Genomic DNA, 23,329 nt, shown 5'->3' on the forward strand with positions numbered 1-23,329 from the left:
AGGTGGAAGGGGCAGGTAAAAGACAGACAGCAGATTAAGTAGAATCCAACCAAGCTTGGCAAGGCGAAGGAAGCATGACAAACTTAGATGAAGACCGTAGATGGCGGGCTGGTCTGTAAGAAATGCCAGAAGAAGCTCTCTGTTACAATACAAGTTCTAGGGTGAGCATTCATGAGAGACTGAGATTATACTCCACATATCCTGGTTTAGGTCATGGTATGCGTAAAATTAGCCCATTTGAAACATTACCCCGAGAGGCTGCTAAGAAAGGCTTACCGTGCTGAAGAGGAACCCTCTTGCTCCTTTGTGCTAGACATTGGTGTTTGCCAGACTGTGCTTGCTAAGATCCAGTGTTAGATAGCAACCTTTTTCCTGGCCTCTGTTCTGCCTCGATGCCAGTTGCGGGCTGTCACTGAATCCTGCCCCTTGCTTAGAGAGGGTGGGCGGTGAGATGGATTTTGGCTTACTTATCAGAACCCTTGATAGACTGAGCTAGCCTGCAGGCATCACCACAGATCCATGTCAGTGCCTGTCAAAACTGCAGCAGCCCTCATCTCATTTGCTTGGATTTTCCAAAGACGAGTTTCATCTTTCTCCTTAAACCCACCCACACACTTCTGATTGGTTGGTAGGTTCTCGCCAATTACTTTGTAGTGTAAGATTTTAATTTTAGACTAAACCTGTTGTATGTCTTTGGGAAAAGTGTTTAGAAATCAAGCTGCTCACATCTTGTGTGCTGCTGTAGCAGAAGTTGTAAGTTGTTTTTTTTTTTTTTGTTTGTGTTTTTTTTAATGTGGCTTTTGCAGTCTGTGTCCTTTAAGAAGCTAGTTCAGCTTCTACTATGGCTCTGGCTTTTGGCTCTTTTGCCACTGCCCCCCTCCTGATAGTATATGAACATGTGTTTATAATATGCTGTATGGATATACATGCACACCTGGATTTGCATTTTGGACTGGATTACTTGCTTTCCAAGATCAAGTGCAGGATGAGTTATATTTCAGGCACAATGCAGCAGCTATTTTCCTGCTGAAGAGGACTTACAATCTAAGGACAATTTTTCACTTGCATGACAGTGCATTGCTCACCACAGCTCCCATCCTATGTGGTTTGTATCTAAGGCAGGGGAGGGGTAGGGGTGAAATGACTTTCCCAGAGGCACTAAGAGCATCGGTGAGAGAAGCAGTACACTATTTGAACCTTGGTTTCCCTAGTTTAAAGCCTGCTGATCTACTGTAATCACTAAGCTCCATCTCTAGTCCAGACTGGACAAACCAAACAATTCTTATATGCTTATGCCATCTTTATGTCTAATGCAGTCCATATTAAATGCCTTATTTTTCTGACCTGATGTGCCTCTTTATGTACAATATAAATGTTTTTCTGATGAATTACCAATGTGTGTGTGTGTGTTCTCTCAATGTGAATGCTGATTGTTTTCTCCCAGTACTGTAGTTGCCAGGCATCTCGGCTTACCGCAATGCTGAATGTCAGAACATTAAGCCTTGAACTTCACTAAGCTGCTATTCTGTATCAGGACCAAACTTGATGCTTGTGTCAAATTACTCGTGCTGCTAATTTCAGATCCCTATTTTGAGAGAAGCACCACTACTACCCAGTTTCAGAAAATGTCTACTTTAATGGCATCAAAGAGCTTATATAAATTTTTGCTCTTTTTCCTTGAATAATATGTTCTGTTTGCTTAAAGTCTTTTGACTCAGTAGTAGAGGAATGCAAATAGTTTTTAAAAGGAAAGGTTATATTTATATCTTTGAAACAGTTGGTGAACTTAAGCTGGGTCAGCCATGCTAGGCACAACCGATCCTTCTATGGATTAAACAAAAGAGGTCACCTTTGAACTGCTGCTGTCACCAGACACTAGTTTATCCCCAAAATATTTCAGGAGGCAGAGAAATCTTGGAAAGCTCAGCTGTGGTCGCCTGATTGCTTCTCGGTGCCTGTTGGCATGTAGCTGGAATCACAGCTTTGCCCTTTGGTCTGATTTCAGCTTTGAGTCTGAGGCTGCTAGGCAATGCCTTCATAATGTGTCTGAAATAAAGGGGCCACTGCCCTGGCCTGTATTCTGCAATAAAGGGTCTATTATACCTGTCTCGGAATGAAACTGATAGAGGAATGAGAATACATTGGAGCAGATTGTTTTAAAGGCTGGACACTGAATCCCATTTCCTCAAAAGCGTGGTGTAGTCAGACTTTGATGCATTCTGTTCTATTCAGGTTCTTTATATACTTCCTATACATAGTTTGGGATTGTGGGAACTGCCGACCCATTGCTAACCTAACCTTAACTAAAGTTATAGAAGCAACAGTTACATTGCAAGTCCAGGAATATTTAGAGTGCTTCAACCTGCTGAATTCTTTTCAATCAGGATTATGTACACTCTACAGTGTTTCTCAACCTGCCGTATGCATACCCCAGGGGGGTACATGGGCCGCCTGTTGGGGGTATGTGGGCCGCCCGCCGCCCAGGATCTCTCCCTGCCTGCCCCTTGCTGAAGCCACTGCCGATTCCTCCCTACCACCAGATACGCTATATCCACCACCACCACCCCCGGACCACTGCTGCACCCACTACCACCCCCGCCACGCTACATCCAAACATCCCCCACCGCTGCTGCAACTCCAGACAAGGAAGGGCCAGGTGCATGCAATGATTGGCTGGCCCAGAACCTTCTCTCAGACATTCCTCCCCCTTGCATCCCCTTCGATCTATCTCTGTTCCTTCTCCACCATTTCTCTCTTTCTATTCCCCATGCATCTCTACCTCACTCCTCTCTCTCTCTCTCTATTTGCCCAATTTTCCTCTTCCTTTCCCCATGTGCACCATCTTTCCCTCTCACTCACACACTCAGGTCCAACAATAGTCCCTTTCTATTCCCTCTCTCCTATGTCCCAAGTTAGTATCCCATATTCATACTCCCTCTCTTCCTTCTGTGTCCTGAGTTCGTGCCCCTTCCCCTTCCCTGCCTTCCAGCCTTTGTCCCACCCCTTCCTCCCTCCTGTGAAGCCGACCCGTGCCAAAGCCTGCCCGCCCCCCGCTGAAGCCACTGTCGATTTCTGCCACCCGATACACTACATCCACCCCCCCGGTCCGCCACTGCCACAACCTGACATGCTCCATCCAATCATCCCCTGCAACTCCGGGCAAGGAAAGGCCAGGCATGTGCAGCAATTGCATGCCGCTGGCGGCAGGGAACACACTGGACACTCCCCTCCTCCCACCCTCACCAACTCTCCCTGCCTGTTTCCTGGCCGCCCCGATTGCCCTCCATGGCCGTATTCGGCGGCTTGATGTGGTGCGGAGCAGCGCTGGCGGCGGCTGCCAGGAGGAGGACTTCGAGCCACTGAAGACTCTCCCCAAAGCGCAGCAGAGGATCGGGCGCTGTTTCCTTGAGGATCGTGGCCAGCTATACCAAACTTCGCAGGCCGCACAGCACCTCAATAGAACGTTTCCTCTGACGTACGCGATCGCGTCAGAGAGAACATGCTACCGAGGTGCAGAGCGGCCTGCGAGGTTTGCAAAAGCCAGCCGCGATGCTCACAAGGCTACATGCTAGACCGGGGAGCAGGGAAGAGGTGCTGCTGACTGGGGAAGCAGGGAAGAGGAACCAGGGGAGCAGGGAAGAGGTGCTGCTGACCAGGGAAGCAGGGAAGAGGAACCAGGGGAGCAGGGAAGAGGTGCTGCTGAGCAGGGAAGAGGAACCGAGGGAGCAGGGAAGAGTTGCTGCTGACCGAGGGAGCAGGGAAAAGGTGCTGCTGACGGGGGAAGCAGGGAAGAGGAACCAGAGGAGTAGGGAAGAGGTGCTGCTGACCAGGGAAGCAGGGAAGGGGAACTGGGGGAGTAGGGAAGAGGTGCTGCTGACCGGGGAAGCAGGGAAGAGGACCCGAGGGAGCAGGGAAGAGGGACCCGGGGGAGCAGGGACGAGGTGCTGCTGACCGGGGAAGCAGGGAAGAGGTGCTGATGGACCGGGGGGGGTGGGGCGTGGGGTAAAAATGGGTTTGGAGCTGGGGCTGAAAATAGGGGACATGTGAGGGAAGGAGGCTTTACTAGCACGCGTTAATGTAACGGGCTTAAACATTAGTCCTATATAATAAAACCCTAAGCGCGCATGCACACTTAAGGTTCTGTGATCCCTGCCGCCGTGTTTTCTGTTCCGTGGACGAATTCTATTTCAGAACACGGCGGCAGGGAACATTCTGGCAACTCCTCCTCCCGCCCTCACTCACTCACCAACCGCTGCTGCTGGAGGAAGTGCAGGCAAGCTATCTCCCAGCGGCGCCAGAGCTGCATCGTCGCCACCCGATTGCCGGCCGCAGTGGCCGCCGCTGCTGTGAAACTGCCCAGGACTGCTGCCAACGCCACTCTTCAAAGGAGCCTGGTGAGGATAGCGGCTAGCTGTAGCAAACTCCGCAAGCCACTCAGCACCTAGGTAGCACGTTTCCTCTGACGTACGCGATCATGTCAGAGGGAACTTGCTACTGAGGTGCATAGCGGCCTGCAAGGTTCGCTACAGCTGGCCGCTATCCTCATCAGGCTGCAAATGAACATGCTGGACAGGGGGAGCAGGGAAGAGGGACAGGGGGAGCACGGAAGAGGTGCTGATGGACCGGGGAGCAAGGAAGAGGGACAGGGGGAGCACGGAAGAGGTGCTGATAGACGGGGGAGTAGGGAAGAGGGACAAGGGGGATCATGGAAGAGATGCTGATGGACGGGGAGAAGGGAAGAGGGACAGGGGGAGCACGGAAGAAGTGCTGATGGAAGGGGGAGCAGGGAAGAGAGACGGGGGAGCACGGAAGAGGTGCTGATGGACGGGGAGCAGGGAAGAGGGACAGGGGGAGCACGGAAGAGGTGCTGATGGACGGGGGAGCAGGGAAGAGGGACAAGGGGAGCATGGAAGAGGTGCTGATGGACCGGGGAGCAGGGAAGAGGGACAGGGGGAGCACAGAAGAGGTGCTGATGGACATGGGAGCAGGGAAGAGGGACAAGGGGAGCAAAGAATTCCTCAGGGTTCAATTCTTTCCCCCTTACTTTTCAACATCTTCCTCTCACCTTTACTTAGTCTTAGCCAATCTATAGGCTTCTCCGCATATGCTTATGCGGACGACATACAATTATTACATCCATGCAATCCAGAAAACCCAAATGAAATAGCTCAAGTCAACCAAAAATTAGTTAAAATTAAAGAATGGCTCACCTATAACAAACTCGCTCTTAATATTCCAAAAACAAAGGTCCTCCTTTTTCCTTCAAAACAGGGAATACAATTATCTTCTCCTTTCTTGATAGATGATATAACAATTGAATCAGTGACTTCACTTAAAATTTTAGGTGTAATCATAGATGATAAGTTTACTTATCAAGAACATGTTAATAACATTGTTAAATGCTGCTTCTATCGTCTCCGTTTAATCCGTTCAATGACAAAATATTTAGAACCACAATCTTTAAATATTCTAATGCACTCTCTTGTTATAACAAAACTAGATTACTGCAATTCTCTTCTACAAAATATCACTCAAAAAGAAAAAAAACGTTTACAAATTGTTCAGAACATAGCAATTAAAATAATTCACAATGGTAAAAAATATGACCACGTAACACCTCTGCTAATCAAATCACACTGGCTGCCCATAAATAACCGAATAACTTACAAAATAGCTCTACTGACTTTTAAAACATTAAATACCAATGAACCACAATTTATAGATCGTTTATTAATCCCCCATTCTTCAAATCGTTCTTTAAGATCTGAAACCCAAGAACTATTAATGGTTCCCTCTTTAAAAATAGTAGGGACAAAGCGTCACGATATTTTCTCTGTAGTGGCTCCTCTTACTTGGAATTCTCTTCCTTTATATATCAGGAAAAATAAAAATTTAAATCAATTTAAAACTAATTTAAAATCATTTCTTTTTAAAATCTCTTTTGACCTCTAAATCCACTTCATTGCGAATTTCTATCTTAGAACTTTTAATCCCTTCCTAAATGTTTCCTCCCTCCCCTCTCAGACCACTCTCTCTCCCTTTCGGGATAAATATTTTTGTAACTTTTAGCCCTCATGTTTATTCCATATGTGTCATAGTATGTTGAAATTGTTTGTATGTCCAATTCCTTTTTGTTTAAGTAGTACTAAGATATTGTTATTTTACCCTTTTAATGTTCAATAACATAAAATTTAACAATGTTTGTTATATTTTGTTAATCGCTTAGTTTGTAATAAGCGATACATCAAATAAAATGAAACTTGAAACTTGAAAGAAGAGGTGCTGATGGACCAGGGAGCAAGGAAGAGGTGCTGATGGACCGGGGAGCAGGGAAGAGGTGCTGATGGACCGGGGAGCAGGGAAGAGGTGCTGATGGACCGGGGAGCAGGGAAGAGGGGCAGGGGCAGGGGGAGCACAGAAGAGGTGCTGATGGACATGGGAGCAGGGAAGAGGGACAAGGGGAGCACAGAAGAGGTACTGATGGACCAGGGAGCAGGGAAGAGGTGCTGATGGACCGGGGAGCAGGGAAAAGGGGCAGGGGGAGCACAGAAGACGTGCTGATGGACCTGGGAGCAGGGAAGAGGGACAGGAGGAGCATGGAAGAGGTACTGATGGACCGGGGAGCAGGGAAGAGAGACAGGGGGAGCACGAAAGAGGTGCTGATGGACCGGGGAGCAGTGAAGAGGGACAGGGGGAGCACGGAAGAGGTGCTGCTGGACATGGGGGAGATAAAAGGAAGGGAGAAGGGCTACTGCTGGACAGGGGAAGCTTGCAAGATGTGGTGGTGGACAGCGGAGGAAAAAGAGATAGAAAGAAAGAAAGACAGCGGCCAAGGAGAGAGAGACAGACCCATCTATTCTAGCACCCATTAATGTAACGGGCTTAAAGACTAGTGTATTAATAAGATTATATTGTGTGTATATGAAAAATGGATGGAAGAAATTGCATTACAATTAGTACTATTATTATGGGGGTGGAGTCAGGGGCAGAGTTTGGGCGGGTCGGGGTGGAGCTTGGGCGGGGTACTCGGTTGGTATTTGTTAGGTTAAAGGGGTACTTGGCTTGAAAAGGTTTAGAAACACTGATCTAAACAACTTGCACATTGTCCTTTAAACTCCATCTTTCTTCGTTTGAAATTCATGTGTGTATCTATCATCTGCCAAAAACCACTCTCCTAATCTGCAAAAAAAAACCCAAATCTAAATATAATCTACTCTTCTTGTGTAACAAAGTATATCAGATTAATCAAGCTAAAGGTGTGTATTCAACTAAATAAAGACATACTACATGAAAATACGTGAAGGGACATAATCAAAAGAAAAGTCGCCCAAAGTCAGACACGGGAAAAGGTCCATTTTTGAAAAATTCGTCCAACATTTTTTTTTTTTTTTTAAATTATCCAACTGTACGTCTAGCCATCTGATCGCCCAGACTGCTAAGTCATCCATCTTAATACCTCATTTTCGTCCAAAAATTAATCCAAGTCGCAAATGCCTAGAAAAAGACCTTTTGGGCACGGGAGGGGCCAGAAAAATGATGAACTGGACACCCAGACATGGCACCAGAGTAGGGCACTGCTGTGAACTTCACAAAAAGGGTCCCACATAAATATCTCACTACAGCTCCCTTATAGGTCATGGTGAGCCCCCCATAACATCCCCAGCATTTACTAGACCCACCTATCTACCACCCCAATAGCCCTTATGGCTGCAGGAGCCACTTATATGGCAGTACAAAAAGGTTAGAGGTTTTTATGGGGGGTGCACATGTTTCACCATGAATGCAGTGATTAGAGTGTCTTATGGGCCTGGATCCTCCTCTCCATGGTTCACTAACCCACCCCCAAGACCACGTATGCCATATCTGTGCAGCTCTATTAGGCTTTCCTATGCCAAGCTGCCAAGTGCTAATGTTCTGGAGGCAGATATGTAAAGTTGTTGTTATGATTTTTTTTTGGGGGGGGGTCAGTGATCACTGGGGCAGTGTGTGGGGGTCTGTCTGTACTTTGTGTCTGCATTGCTTATCTGGTCACTTTGGATACCTTCTTGTGACTTAGACCTGGTTTTAGATGGCCCAATGTCCAGGTTCCATGTAGGCGGTGTTGTAAAACTTTTGGTTATACATGCAGTATGACTAAGTCTAGGATGGCCCATATCCCGCCCTCGACATTCCTCCTGACACGCCCCTTTTGGCTGTGGTCATTCAGCAGCACTGTAAAGGCCTAGGTCATTTTAAACCCAATTCGATTATCAGCACTTGGATGTTCTGTCTCACTGATCGTCTAAGTGCCGATTTAGGCCGGTTTTTAGATGTATTTCTGTTTCGATTATGAGTCCCATATTGTTTGAACTAAATGCATTTAGAGCACTGGATACGGCATAGGAGAAATCAGCCCACAAATGAAAAGAGAAAGAAAAAGACTCAGAATCCCACCACCACCCTTCAGAGATTGGGTTGGTGAGTAGTATAATGGGTACACCTCATGTCAAACTGATTGACAGGTGAGATAAGATAAGGATCGACCAATCAGCGTTCACTTCCGGGTTAAGCCCCGCCCATTGTCCCGCCTTAGTCTCCGCCCATGGCCCCGCCCTAGTCTCCGCCCATGGCCCCGCCCCTCCCATAGGAATGAATGGTGGTAGCCCCGCCCATGGCCACACACCCCCGCCCATGGCCCCACCCCACCCTTCACCTAAGCCCCGCCCCTCCCATAGGAATGAATGGTGGTAGCCCCGCCCATGGCCCCACCCCTCAAGCCCCGCCCCTGCCCCTGTCCCCACCCCTCAAGCCACGCCCCCACCCATGACCCCGCCCCCTCATGTCCCGCCCCGGAAATGCACTTTTGATGACATCACCGGAAATGGGGGCGTGTTTAACCCCGAAAATACGCTTTCTGATGACATCACCGGAAATGGGAGTGCCTGCCCCCTACCGGAAATGCGCTTTTCTGATGACATAGGCGGAAATTGGGTAAATGACGCGGCGGAAATGCGCTTTTCTGAACACGTAGGCGGAAATAGGGTAAATGACGCGGCGGAAATGCGTTTTTCTGAACACGTAGGCGGAAATAGGGAAACAGACTCGGTCAAAACCCCCACCCAGAAAAGAAGCATCTTTATTTTAACAGTTTTTAGTTAAAAGACAGGGTTTAAGAGCTCACAGATAGAGCAGATCACAAAACAAAAGGCATTCACAAAATCTTTTCCTGCTTTTTAAAACAGAGTAGGGGCAGAAACAAACGAGAAAAGTTGCATTTGCTTTTAACACCCTTTTCAGTAGGAATTCTGAGCTAATGGTTAATGGGTCAGCTCCCCTATTGTCATGGTAACAGCTGATAAGACCCTTGCAACACCCCTCCCCCTGATAAAACCAAGGGGAGAGATGTGGAAGTGTGTTTAAACATGTCTGAACTTGTCCCGGCCCCCTACTGTTGTCTTAACAATCTGAAAAAAAAAAAACACAAAAGCAGATGTCACCTAACAGGGCTCTGTTAAAAAGGCAAAAGTCTTTATTGAAGCAAATTTATTATGATCCACACGCGGCAGGAAGCTATGGAGGCATTAACCCTCTACTTCAAGCGGCTAAAAAGAGTGATATAACAGTCCGGAGAAAAGATGTGGTGGATTGGGTCACCGGTCAAAACGCATACAATTTACACAGATCGGCTAGAATCCATTTTAAAAGAAATAAAACAATTGTGTCGGAAGTTGACAGACAGTGGCAAAGTGACTTAGTCGACATGTCAGCCTTTGCCCCTTATAACAACGGTTACAAATACATCTTAACGGTAATAGATATCCTGTCAAAATATGCATGGGTCGTTTCTTTAAAAACAAAAACCGGTCATGAAGTTACCGAAGCCTTTGAAACAATATTTAATTTAGGGCGTACACCTGAAAAACTTCAAACAGACAAGGGTAAAGAATTTTTAAATAAGTCTCTGAAGAATTTATTAAAACAAAAAGGTGTTAGCCATTTTGTGACCCATAATGATGTTAAAGCAGCTGTAGTGGAAAGATTTAACAGGACTTTAAAATCCAAAATGTGGAGATATTTTACAGCCCATAATACCTTTACTTACCAAGACGTCCTACAGGCTATAGTGCACAGCTATAATTATAGTTTTCACAGAACGATACAGGCGAGGCCTGTAGATGTGACACCCTCAAACTCTTTGCAGATTTGGAAAACAGTCTACGGCAGTAACATCAAATGCGATCCCACCAAGGATCTCTTAATGAAAGGAGACCATGTAAGGCTATCAAAACTTAAAGGAAGATTTCAGAAAGGTTACGAACAAACATGGACGGATGAAATATTTATAATAAAAGATGTTTTAAACAGGGGTCAGAGAACAATATACAAGATACAGGATTACGATAGCGAAGCTATACAAGGTTCTTTTTATCCTGAAGAATTACTAAAAGTCAAACCTCTAGAGGACAGAATATACCATATCGAAAAGGTTCTAAAGGTAAAAGGAGGGGGTAAGAACAAAATTTATCTCGTGAAATGGAAGGGGTGGCCTGATAAATTTAACAGTTGGGTGAAGGCCTCAGAGATTCAAGACATCTGATTTTGTCTTTTGAAACAGCACAGAGAGAGAAAAAAACAAAATGAATGACGGTGGCTTTTATATCACATTGCCTAGCAATGCTTCAGCAGCTATGTTTTCCCGTAATACCAGCTCTAATTTCACCATACAAATAGCTAGGCCTTTGGACTTACAGGGGCCGTGGGAAGCGGGGCTGGTGGAAATACAATACCCACATACTTGGGAAAATATTAAGGAAGACATAAAGTATATTGTCACCTCTGCAGAAGGAAATGTACGCCAATTTATAATCAAGAGTGGATATTATGCGACCATGGGGAAGTTATTGGAAACCATGAATCATGATATTAGAAGCGCCTATGAGTCTGAGAGACCGCCGAGAATCATATAACAGAGTATGTATCAGCTGGTCCTAAAACATACGGTTACAAACTGACAAGTGGAAAGACCTGTATGAATGTGAAAGGGATAACGTTAAATGTAGAAAACAGCCTGAAAATCAAATTTACTAGTTTAAAAGATCTAGTTTTTGACTACAAACCGGGTGCAGAGGGTTTACCCCAGAAAAAGATAGGGGTGCAACAAACCGGTATTATAAGAAACAAAAAGAGGTGGGCTATAGAGACCGGTGTGATTAAAAAAACACAGCAAGTTGTGTATGACAAAAGAGTGAAGGAGGAGGATGGGTTCAACACACTACCCTACGGATACTAGAACGGTGGATGCCCGCTGGTCGCACCCTTTCTCTTGTATATTAGCAGGACCGTCCAATTCAGGCAAGAGCTTCTTTGTTAAAAAACTGTTAGAACACGCTGGCCGTGTATTGTCTGTCATGCCTGACAATATTGTTTGGTGTTATAGTTGTTGGCAGCCTTTGTATAAAGAAATGTTAAATAAATATCCTTTTATTACTTTTACGGACATTTTGCCTGATACTTTTAACGATGACCGAATGTTTCCAACCCATAAAGTAAACTTGGTTATTATAGATGATCTAATGGATTCTGCCTGTAAAAGCGGCGAAATAGAGAATGCCTTTACTAAGTACGTACATCACAGAAACCTGAGCATCATATATATAGTTCAGAATGTTTTCTGCCAGGGTAAAACAAGCCGGACTATAACTTTAAACACTAAATACATGGTTCTCTTTAAGAATCCTAGAGATAAGTTACAGGTAGCCATTCTTGCTAGGCAGATGTACCCTGGAAAATCACAATTCTTTTTAGAAGCCTTCGAGGATGCCACCAGAAAACCGTACGGCTATCTCTGTGTGGACTTAAATACCACAACGCCTGAGGCTTACAGATTGAGAACGGATATTTTCCCGCCAGACTGGACAACGGTATATTGTGTAAAACCACAATCAACCCGTAAAAGGCTGTGAATACATAACCAGACCCCTTCATATACGCTGGGGCGTGTCTCAGGTAACATGTCTAGCCGTGTAAAGAGAAACCTGCCCCTTTTAAAACTTTTAGTCCAAGCCTCGCCGCAGCACAGAAAAGCCATCCTGAATACAGCCTCTGATGATTTGGTGTCTGCTATAGCTGAAATCGCTCTCAACACCCTAAAAGGTAACATCCCGCTTTCACAAAACCAGATAAAGGTTTTAAAAGGGAAGCGTCACGCCATAAAAAGACTGTGTGATAAAAGATTAACCCTTAAGAAAAAAAAGAAGCAATTGGTGAAACAGTCGGGCGGATTTATAGGGCCCTTGTTAAGTTTTGCTATACCGTTGATAACGGGTCTTCTGACAAACCGCTGATGCATCACGCTGAAAAAATGTACCTGGTCCCTAGTCAACAACTCGAGCGCTTGAGAAACCCCGTAGACCGGGAAGAAAATATTAGAACCTCAACCATACTTAGGTTAGACGAGGAAATTAAAAACATACTGCAGAGCCCTGGTATGTCCGACCATGAAAAAGTTAAACGTTATTCAGAAGTGTTACAACGTTATCTCGTGTTGAACAGACAAAGGGATATGGAAAAAGAAAAGCTAAATGTGTATCTACAGGGACCGGTTGATGCTTCAACAACCCCCGCTCCAGAAAATAGTATACCAACCGACTCTGTGGTTCAAGAAGTGTTAAACAGCATCAATACGCGCTATAGGAAAAATGCCGAAGTCCTGCTTAACAAACTGTCAAAAAACAAAAGTGTTGCATCCTGGGTGGGAGATGGTACATTTGTATACCAAGGAACACCTATCAGTGGTTCTAACCTGCTCGACCTCGTTCGCAGTGTTACGCAGACCCATGCTCTTTCAGAGCTAAGAAGGCCCCTAGGCTGGGGGGAGTTCATGCAAACCTTAGCTCAATTAAATATGCCTTCCTCGGTTGTAGGTAACACAGCCAACAGAGAGGTACTGTTACGTCTCAAGGAGAGCCCAACTATGAAGGTTCCTGAACTATATACAAAACCTGCCAAGACCAAAGAACTCCTTCCTCATAAAAGACGTAAATTATTACCCAGTGTACCACTACTCGCTGATCAAAACCGGTAACCTGCGGGCTGAAATACATTTTGCCAGAGCTTTACCACACACTGTGAACATGATTGTGTATGGGGTTAGGGTTAGGGTTAAAAATGAAAATAAAAGACTGCAGACATTTTGATTTTAAGGTTTTGGTCTTGGCAGGTTTTGTATATAGTTCAGGAACCTTCATAGTTGGGCTCTCCTTGAGGCGTAACAGTACCTCTCTGTTGGCTGTGTTACCTACAACCGAGGAAGGCATATTTAATTGAGCTAAGGTTTGCATGAACTCCCCCCAGCCTAGGGGCCTTCTTAGCTCTGAAAGAGCATGGGTCTGCGTAACACTGCGAACGAGGTCGAGCAGGTTAGAACCACTGATAGGTGTTCCTTGGTATACAAATGTACCATCTCCCACCCAGGATGCAACACTTTTGTTTTTTGACAGTTTGTTAAGCAGGACTTCGGCATTTTTCCTATAGCGCGTATTGATGCTGTTTAACACTTCTTGAACCACAGAGTCGGTTGGTATACTATTTTCTGGAGCGGGGGTTGTTGAAGCATCAACCGGTCCCTGTAGATACACATTTAGCTTTTCTTTTTCCATATCCCTTTGTCTGTTCAACACGAGATAACGTTGTAACACTTCTGAATAACGTTTAACTTTTTCATGGTCGGACATACCAGGGCTCTGCAGTATGTTTTTAATTTCCTCGTCTAACCTAAGTATGGTTGAGGTTCTAATATTTTCTTCCCGGTCTACGGGGTTTCTCAAGCGCTCGAGTTGTTGACTAGGGACCAGGTACATTTTTTCAGCGTGATGCATCAGCGGTTTGTCAGAAGACCCGTTATCAACGGTATAGCAAAACTTAACAAGGGCCCTATAAATCCGCCCGACTGTTTCACCAATTGCTTCTTTTTTTTCTTAAGGGTTAATCTTTTATCACACAGTCTTTTTATGGCGTGACGCTTCCCTTTTAAAACCTTTATCTGGTTTTGTGAAAGCGGGATGTTACCTTTTAGGGTGTTGAGAGCGATTTCAGCTATAGCAGACACCAAATCATCAGAGGCTGTATTCAGGATGGCTTTTCTGTGCTGCGGCGAGGCTTGGACTAAAAGTTTTAAAAGGGGCAGGTTTCTCTTTACACGGCTAGACATGTTACCTGAGACACGCCCCAGCGTATATGAAGGGGTCTGGTTATGTATTCACAGCCTTTTACGGGTTGATTGTGGTTTTACACAATATACCGTTGTCCAGTCTGGCGGGAAAATATCCGTTCTCAATCTGTAAGCCTCAGGCGTTGTGGTATTTAAGTCCACACAGAGATAGCCGTACGGTTTTCTGGTGGCATCCTCGAAGGCTTCTAAAAAGAATTGTGATTTTCCAGGGTACATCTGCCTAGCAAGAATGGCTACCTGTAACTTATCTCTAGGATTCTTAAAGAGAACCATGTATTTAGTGTTTAAAGTTATAGTCCGGCTTGTTTTACCCTGGCAGAAAACATTCTGAACTATATATATGATGCTCAGGTTTCTGTGATGTACGTACTTAGTAAAGGCATTCTCTATTTCGCCGCTTTTACAGGCAGAATCCATTAGATCATCTATAATAACCAAGTTTACTTTATGGGTTGGAAACATTCGGTCATCGTTAAAAGTATCAGGCAAAATGTCCGTAAAAGTAATAAAAGGATATTTATTTAACATTTCTTTATACAAAGGCTGCCAACAACTATAACACCAAACAATATTGTCAGGCATGACAGACAATACACGGCCAGCGTGTTCTAACAGTTTTTTAACAAAGAAGCTCTTGCCTGAATTGGACGGTCCTGCTAATATACAAGAGAAAGGGTGCGACCAGCGGGCATCCACCGTTCTAGTATCCGTAGGGTAGTGTGTTGAACCCATCCTCCTCCTTCACTCTTTTGTCATACACAACTTGCTGTGTTTTTTTAATCACACCGGTCTCTATAGCCCACCTCTTTTTGTTTCTTATAATACCGGTTTGTTGCACCCCTATCTTTTTCTGGGGTAAACCCTCTGCACCCGGTTTGTAGTCAAAAACTAGATCTTTTAAACTAGTAAATTTGATTTTCAGGCTGTTTTCTACATTTAACGTTATCCCTTTCACATTCATATAGGTCTTTCCACTTGTCAGTTTGTAACCGTATGTTTTAGGACCAGCTGATACATACTCTGTTATATGATTCTCGGCGGTCTCTCAGACTCATAGGCGCTTCTAATATCATGATTCATGGTTTCCAATAACTTCCCCATGGTCGCATAATATCCACTCTTGATTATAAATTGGCGTACAATTCCTTCTGCAGAGGTGACAACGTACTTTATGTCTTCCTTAATATTTTCCCAAGTATGTGGGTATTGTATTTCCACCAGCCCCGCTTCCCACGGCCCCTGTAAGTCCAAAGGCCTAGCTATTTGTATGGTGAAATTAGAGCTGGTATTACGGGGAAACATAGCTGCCGAAGCATTGCTAGGCAATGTGATATAAAAGCCACCGTCATTCATTTTGTTTTTTTCTCTCTCTGTGCTGTTTCAAAAGACAAAATCAGATGTCTTGAATCTCTGAGGCCTTCACCCAACTGTTAAATTTATCAGGCCACCCCTTCCATTTCACGAGACAAATTTTGTTCTTACCCCCTCCTTTTACCTTTAGAACCTTTTCGATATGGTATATTCTGTCCTCTAGAGGTTTGACTTTTAGTAATTCTTCAGGATAAAAAGAACCTTGTATAGCTTCGCTATCGTAATCCTGTATCTTGTATATTGTTCTCTGACCCCTGTTTAAAACATCTTTTATTATAAATATTTCATCCGTCCATGTTTGTTCGTAACCTTTCTGAAATCTTCCTTTAAGTTTTGATAGCCTTACATGGTCTCCTTTCATTAAGAGATCCTTGGTGGGATCGCATTTGATGTTACTGCCGTAGACTGTTTTCCAAATCTGCAAAGAGTTTGAGGGTGTCACATCTACAGGCCTCGCCTGTATCGTTCTGTGAAAACTATAATTATAGCTGTGCACTATAGTCTGTAGGACGTCTTGGTAAGTAAAGGTATTATGGGCTGTAAAATATCTCCACATTTTGGATTTTAAAGTCCTGTTAAATCTTTCCACTACAGCTGCTTTAACATCATTATGGGTCACAAAATGGCTAACACCTTTTTGTTTTAATAAATTCTTCAGAGACTTATTTAAAAATTCTTTACCCTTGTCTGTTTGAAGTTTTTCAGGTGTACGCCCTAAATTAAATATTGTTTCAAAGGCTTCGGTAACTTCATGACCGGTTTTTGTTTTTAAAGAAACGACCCATGCATATTTTGACAGGATATCTATTACCGTTAAGATGTATTTGTAACCGTTGTTATAAGGGGCAAAGGCTGACATGTCGACTAAGTCACTTTGCCACTGTCTGTCAACTTCCGACACAATTGTTTTATTTCTTTTAAAATGGATTCTAGCCGATCTGTGTAAATTGTATGCGTTTTGACCGGTGACCCAATCCACCACATCTTTTCTCCGGACTGTTATATCACTCTTTTTAGCCGCTTGAAGTAGAGGGTTAATGCCTCCATAGCTTCCTGCCGCGTGTGGATCATAATAAATTTGCTTCAATAAAGACTTTTGCCTTTTTAACAGAGCCCTGTTAGGTGACATCTGCTTTTGTGTTTTTTTTTTTTTCAGATTGTTAAGACAACAGTAGGGGGCCGGGACAAGTTCAGACATGTTTAAACACACTTCCACATCTCTCCCCTTGGTTTTATCAGGGGGAGGGGTGTTGCAAGGGTCTTATCAGCTGTTACCATGACAATAGGGGAGCTGACCCATTAACCATTAGCTCAGAATTCCTACTGAAAAGGGTGTTAAAAGCAAATGCAACTTTTCTCGTTTGTTTCTGCCCCTACTCTGTTTTAAAAAGCAGGAAAAGATTTTGTGAATGCCTTTTGTTTTGTGATCTGCTCTATCTGTGAGCTCTTAAACCCTGTCTTTTAACTAAAAACTGTTAAAATAAAGATGCTTCTTTTCTGGGTGGGGGTTTTGACCGAGTCTGTTTCCCTATTTCCGCCTACGTGTTCAGAAAAACGCATTTCCGCCGCGTCATTTACCCTATTTCCGCCTACGTGTTCAGAAAAGCGCATTTCCGCCGCGTCATTTACCCAATTTCCGCCTATGTCATCAGAAAAGCGCATTTCCGGTAGGGGGCAGGCACTCCCATTTCCGGTGATGTCATCAGAAAGCGTATTTTCGGGGTTAAACACGCCCCCATTTCCGGTGATGTCATCAAAAGTGCATTTCCGGGGCGGGACATGAGGGGGCGGGGTCATGGGTGGGGGCGTGGCTTGAGGGGTGGGGACAGGGGCAGGGGTGGGGCTTGAGGGGTGGGGCCATGGGTGGGGGGTGGGGCCATGGGCGGGGCTACCACCATTCATTCCTATGGGAGGGGCGGGGCTTAGGTGAAGGGTGGGGTGGGGCCATGGGCGGGGGTGTGGGGCCATGGGCGGGGCTACCACCATTCATTCCTATGGGAGGGGCGGGGCCATGGGCGGAGACTAGGGCAGGGCCATGGGTGGGGGCGGGGCCATGGGCGGAGACTAAGGTGGGACAATGGGCGGGGCTTAACCCGGAAGTGAACGCTGATTGGTCGATCCTTATCTTATCTCACCTGTCAATCAGTTTGACATGAGGTGTACCCATTATACTACTTTGGTGGATAATAAACAGGGCAGAAAAAAACTCCTCAAAAAGATAGTAGATGATGGCCCAAATGGTCCATCTAATCTGCCCAACCTGATTCAATCTAAAAATTTGTTGGGTTTTTTTTTTCTCTTCTTCTCCTTAGCTATTTCTGGGCAAGGATCTAAAGCTCTGCCTGGTACTGTTGTTAGGTTCCAACTACTGAAGTCTCCGTCAAAGCTCACTCCAGCCCATCTACACCCTTCCAGCCATTAAAGCCCTCCCCAGCCCATCCTCCCCCAAACAGCCATATACAGACACAATCCATGCAAGTCTGCCCAGTACTGGCCTTAGTTCTTCAATATTTACTATTTATGATTCTAGATCCTCTGTGTTCATTCCACGCTTTTTTGAACAACATCACCGTTTTCCTCTCCACTACCTCTCAGGAGCGCATTCCAGGCATCCACCACCCTCTCCATAAAGAAGAATGTCCTTACATTGCTCTTAAGTCTCCCACCCCTCAACCTCAAATTATGTCCTCTGGTTTTACCATTTTCCTTTCTCTAGAAAAGATTTTGTTCTACATTAATACCTTTCAAGTATTTGAACGTCTGAATCATATCTCCCCTGTCCCTTCTTTCCTCTAAGGTGTACATATTAAGGGCTTCCAGTCTCTCCTCATACATCTTTTGTCACAAACCTATCATTTTTGTCACCCTCCTCTGGACCGCTTCAAGCCTTTTTGTGTCCTTCGCCAGATACAGTCTCCAAAACTGAACACAATACTTCAAATGGGGCCTCACCTACGACCTGTACAGAGGCATTAACACCTTTGTTCTTCTACTGGTTACGCCTCTCTTTATACAGCCCAGCATCCTTCTGGCAGCAGCCACCACCTTGTCGCACTGTTTTTTTGCCTTCAGATCTTCGGACACTATCACTTCACTATCATCCATGCATATTAGCCTCTCCCCTCCCAGCATATATGGCTCCTTCCAATTATTAATCCCCAAATGCATTACTTTGCATTGAATTTTAGTTGCCAGATTTTAGACCATTTCTCTAACTTTTGTAGATCCTTTTTCATGTTTTCCACTCCTTCCTCGGTGTCTACTCTGTTACAAATCTTGGTATCATCTGCAAAAAGGCGAACTTTTCCGTCTAACCCTTCAGCCATGTCACTCACAAACATATTGAACAGGAATGGCCCCAGTACCGAACCCTGATGGACTCCACTACTCACCTTTCCTTCTTCCGAGCGATTTTCATTAACCACCACTCTCTGGCATCTGTCCGTCAACCAGTTTCTAATCCAGTTCTCCACTTTGGATCCTAACTTTAGCCCTTCAAGTTTGTTCAAGAGCCTCCTATGAGGAATCGTGTCAAAGGCTTTGCTGAAATCTAAGTAAATTACATGTAGCATATTTCCTCGATCCAGTTCTCTGGTCACCCAATCAAAAAATTAAATCAGGTTCGTTTGGCATGATTTACCTTTAGTAAAGCCATGTTGCCTCAGATCCTGTAACCCATTAGATTCTAGGAAGTTCACTATTTTTTTTTTTCAGCAAAATTTCCATTATTTTTCCAACAACCGAAGTGAGGCTTACCGGCATCTAGTTTAACGTATAGCTTTGTGCAATGCAATAGCTCTAAAGCACTTTACAATTCAAACCCAAGTGTCTTATTCAAAACTGTGTGTTCAAATGTTCATAGTAAGCAACCTGTTCAAAACCACTCTTGCATACACAGGTAGTATATATTAGGCAAAAAAGCATCAAACTATAATAAACCAAAACTGGAACAAAAAGATACTCATCTTTAATGCTGAAGATCGATTTACACTGACGATGGCCACCGTTTCACTATTCCAGCTACTTCAGGGTGTGGATCAATTGATCGACTCATTCAGTACTGTCCCAGTGTTCTGCTAAAGAAAGAAACTCTTGATGCTATTGATTGATAAATAATATTTTCTCCAAATGTGCCATTGTTAAACATACACCTTAAGCTCATCTTCGCTTGGCTGGCATCAAACCCGGCATCACTTTGCTTCACAAAAACAAGGCCGTGGCACACTCTACTTCCTCTTAAAACAAGCAAACAGACTGACATCATCATGCTGCCATGACGCTCCCCCTGCTGAAGCCAATGCACATTATTGATCAGCAAGAAAATGGCTCCTTTCTTAAAACTGACTCCATTCAAGTCTGAACTTAAGACCCAATGGTTCTTCACTTTGTAAATATATATATCCAAAAGGACTCTCGCTGTAAAAGAAAACGCTTCCTATTGCCAATGATGGTAGATACGTAATCAATGGCTAAACATTGCAGGTCCTTAAACTGATGGTCATATTCCAATGTCATCTGCGCCCTCCAATCCTTCCACAAACACCTGAAAACTTTGGCTCTTTTCAAAAATCTAATACCTCCCGCTCTCTAGCACCCTTGTCCCTCTCTATCTTCTTAGTTCCTTTCCTATAACCCTTCATTGTAGTTCCTTTCTATTCTAACTCTGTAAACCGTGCCGAGCTCTACGTTCGCGGAGATGGCGCGGTATACAAACCTAAGGTTTAGTTTAGTTTATTGAAAGCCATGCATACGTATTGTATAGGAGTGAAGGTGTAAACTAGGGGTTAGAGCATTATGTTTACAACAAGGGAAGCCCAGTTCAACCCCCACTGTTGCTCCTGTGTTTTAGAAAGTCACTTACTCTCTTGTCAAAGCACCCCTCACCCCCGAGGACAAGGAAAATCATGACAACACATCTCTTTGGTTGGAGGGGCCAAAAGCCAATCTCTGGCCCTGCACCCATGCTCTTTAGTTCTGATATTGTGTTGGCAAAAATCAATGGTGGGACTATGGACCTACATATCACCCCATTCCATTGCCTATGAGGAAAATGTCTAGTGTATCTGAATGTAATTTATCTTGATCTACTTCTGAAAAGGTGTGAACTAAATCTAAACATAAGAATTGCCGCTGCTGGGTCAGACCAGTGGTCCATTGTGCCCAGCAGTCCGCTCACGCAGCGGCCCTAGGTCAAGACCAGTGCTCTAAATGAGTCCAGCCTCACCTGCGTACGTTCCAGTTCAGCAGGATATTGTCCAACTTTGTCTTGAATCCCTGGAGGGTGTTTTCCCCTATAACAGCCTCTGGAAGAGCATTCCAGTTTTCTACCACTCTCTGGGTGAAGAAGAACTTCCTTACGTTTGTACGGAATTTATCCCCCACCTTACATTTGTACAAAATCTATCCCCTCTCGTTCTCCCTACCTTGGAGAGGGTGAACAATCTCTCTTTGTCTGCTAAGTCTATTTTCAAAGTCAGGCTTCAGACCAAATTCTTGACTAGGCCACAAGAGGCCACCAGAGACAAGCGTTTAGTCCTTTACAGTATGAGTCATCAGGCACATGAATCATCAACCACAAAGTGTTTTGAACTTGGAATTGCAGCCTGTGTGCCCTTCCCTCTGTAACTCACATGTTTCCTTAGGTCTGGCTATATCCTGGAAGATTTTTACTTGGGAAATCACTGTTCATTGAGTTCTTCTGGATCTTATTTTTGTTGAAGAGACGCTGCCATTACAAAAAAAGATTAAAAAGAGTAATGTTGGGAGAAAGCCCTATGTGAGGAACTTCCACAGTAAAAAATTTTCTTTACTACTAATTTCTATAATACTGTAAACATACACAAAAGAGAGAGTCACTGCTCAACAGAGTTTACAATCTCTTCAGGACAAATAAGGAATTAGGGAGTTAAATTTATTATGAGCGTGATTAAAACAACATAAGAATGTATGTGTTGTCATACTGGGTTAGACCGAAGGTTCCTCAAGCGCAGTATCCTGTTTCCAACAGTGGCCAACCCAGGTCACAAGTACCTGGCAAGATCCCAAGGAGTAACATAGGTATTAAACTGGTGAATAAGGGGTTAAGAATTAAAAAGTCATCTCAAAAAGGTAGGCTTTTAGCTTAGATTTGAATAGAGCCAGAGACTAGCATAATGTGGTAACTCAGAAAGCCTATTCCAGGCACATGACACAACAAAATGGAAGAAACAGTCTAGAGTTGGCTTAGGAGGAAAAGGGCACAAATAAGAGTGACTTACAGAGTTCCTGAGGAGGGGTATAGGAAGGAAGAGAGGAATTTGAAGCGCTGCTCCAGGTAGATTATATAGGCTGTGAGCCCACCATGACACATAGGGGAAAATGCTTGAAGTGCCTGTATATAAACTGTGGTTTCAAAAAGGCGGTATATGTCCCATTCCTTTTCTTGAGAAGAGGGGATTATGTCAGGATAGTGATACATGAAATACTATTCTACATGTTCCAGTAACTCATAAAATGACCCCCTCTCTACTTCATAGGGTATAATAGCTGTTAGTATGTCTTTCTGTTAGTGATTCTTCTACTTACCCAACAAGTTCTATCACTTTGCCTTGTTTGCTGTACTGAATGGATCATAAAAACACACAAATGGAGACACATACTGAGCAGGAGACATTCTTACTTTAAGATTGATTAATTCAAATTCATTTCTGCAAAACCGAGGAAAAACAGCAAGCTGCTTATTAGATACCATCTTGCTATTTACCTTCTTCCTTTCCTCTGTATCTGCCTTTTCTCCTCATTTCAGAAGTCCCTTCTCTTCCTCCAAAGCTATGGGTAGAGTAGACAGAAATACTTAAGAAAACCCCCCAATATGACTTAAGAATACTTACTGACCTAAGAATCCTGCTTGTTGAGACATGCCCCCTTCACTATCTTCAAAGCAAGAGCAATTCTTCCTCTACTCTTTCATTTTGGCAGCCTGGTCTTGCAGTTCTTTGCTTCACCATAGTAACAGGCAGCTAACATAGCAATATTCAAAGGAGGCTGGGCATGAGCCTCGAGGAAAGTCCATAAAAAATTAGCCAAACAGGACTGTGAAAGCCATCACTTGACTGTAAAATTGAACTATAGTATGAGGCATGGATAGTTAGGCAAAGGTATGTAAGTAATGAATGTTTTTTATACCCCACTTAGGGTGAGAGAAAGTCAAAATGATCAATCCATCAAATAAATAGTCTATGACTTAATGCTTCCTAAGAAAATTGAGGAAAAGTTCTCTTGGGACTGTAACTTCTCTAGTACTCTTATAGCCAAGCAACTAGTTGGCTGATTATGCAAATTTAGTCTATTATGCAAATTTAGTTCACTCCAAGGCACACAGGGTTTGGCCAGAATAAGACCAGACACCTTACTCATATGAAAACTGTCACTCAGGTTGTAAGGATACACCTGACTACCCAAGCATGTAGGCCAAAGGGAGAAATTCACCACACTCACAAAACAGTTGAAAGGTTCTCCTCTCCATACTCTTTTCTTTTTGGATTGTGACTCAGAGATCATGGATCAATTTTCATGTCCCATTCCTGACTTTCACTCTCTCTCTCCTTTCTGAGAGATCCTGTCAAAGGAATCAAAGGCAAAGTGGATCATATATTTTCCACATTTTGCTAAGTCCCTGTGAATAGGCAAGAGTGAGTTGCAGTGTATGGGGGTAGCATAGTATGGATGTTGTTCACCCTCTCTACCAGCAAATCCAAGTAGACTATGATT

The 23,329-nt window shown here is 44.1% G+C and overlaps 1 protein-coding gene across 3 annotated transcripts in view; it reads right to left on the bottom strand.

The window, feature by feature from the left end:
* Positions 1-22,564, bottom strand: part of SYNC (syncoilin, intermediate filament protein) — a 59,332-nt gene extending 36,768 nt beyond the window's left edge. Inside the window, exon 1 of one of the 3 annotated variants that reach the window (XM_033953924.1) lies at positions 22,454-22,564. Coding sequence is in view for 1 of the 3 variants with exons in the window: in XM_033953923.1 (XP_033809814.1) it covers positions 277-317 (41 nt within the window). In the remaining 2 variants the exon portion in view is untranslated. Of the gene's footprint in view, positions 1-276; positions 720-22,322; positions 22,423-22,453 lie in introns of those variants that run through there. The other 2 variants (XM_033953925.1, XM_033953923.1) reach the window with 2 other exon arrangements.
* Positions 22,565-23,329: the final 765 nt, after the last annotated feature.

The sequence above is a fragment of the Geotrypetes seraphini genome, chromosome 8, assembly GCF_902459505.1.
Source record: "Geotrypetes seraphini chromosome 8, aGeoSer1.1, whole genome shotgun sequence".
Classification (NCBI taxonomy): domain Eukaryota; kingdom Metazoa; phylum Chordata; class Amphibia; order Gymnophiona; family Dermophiidae; genus Geotrypetes; species Geotrypetes seraphini.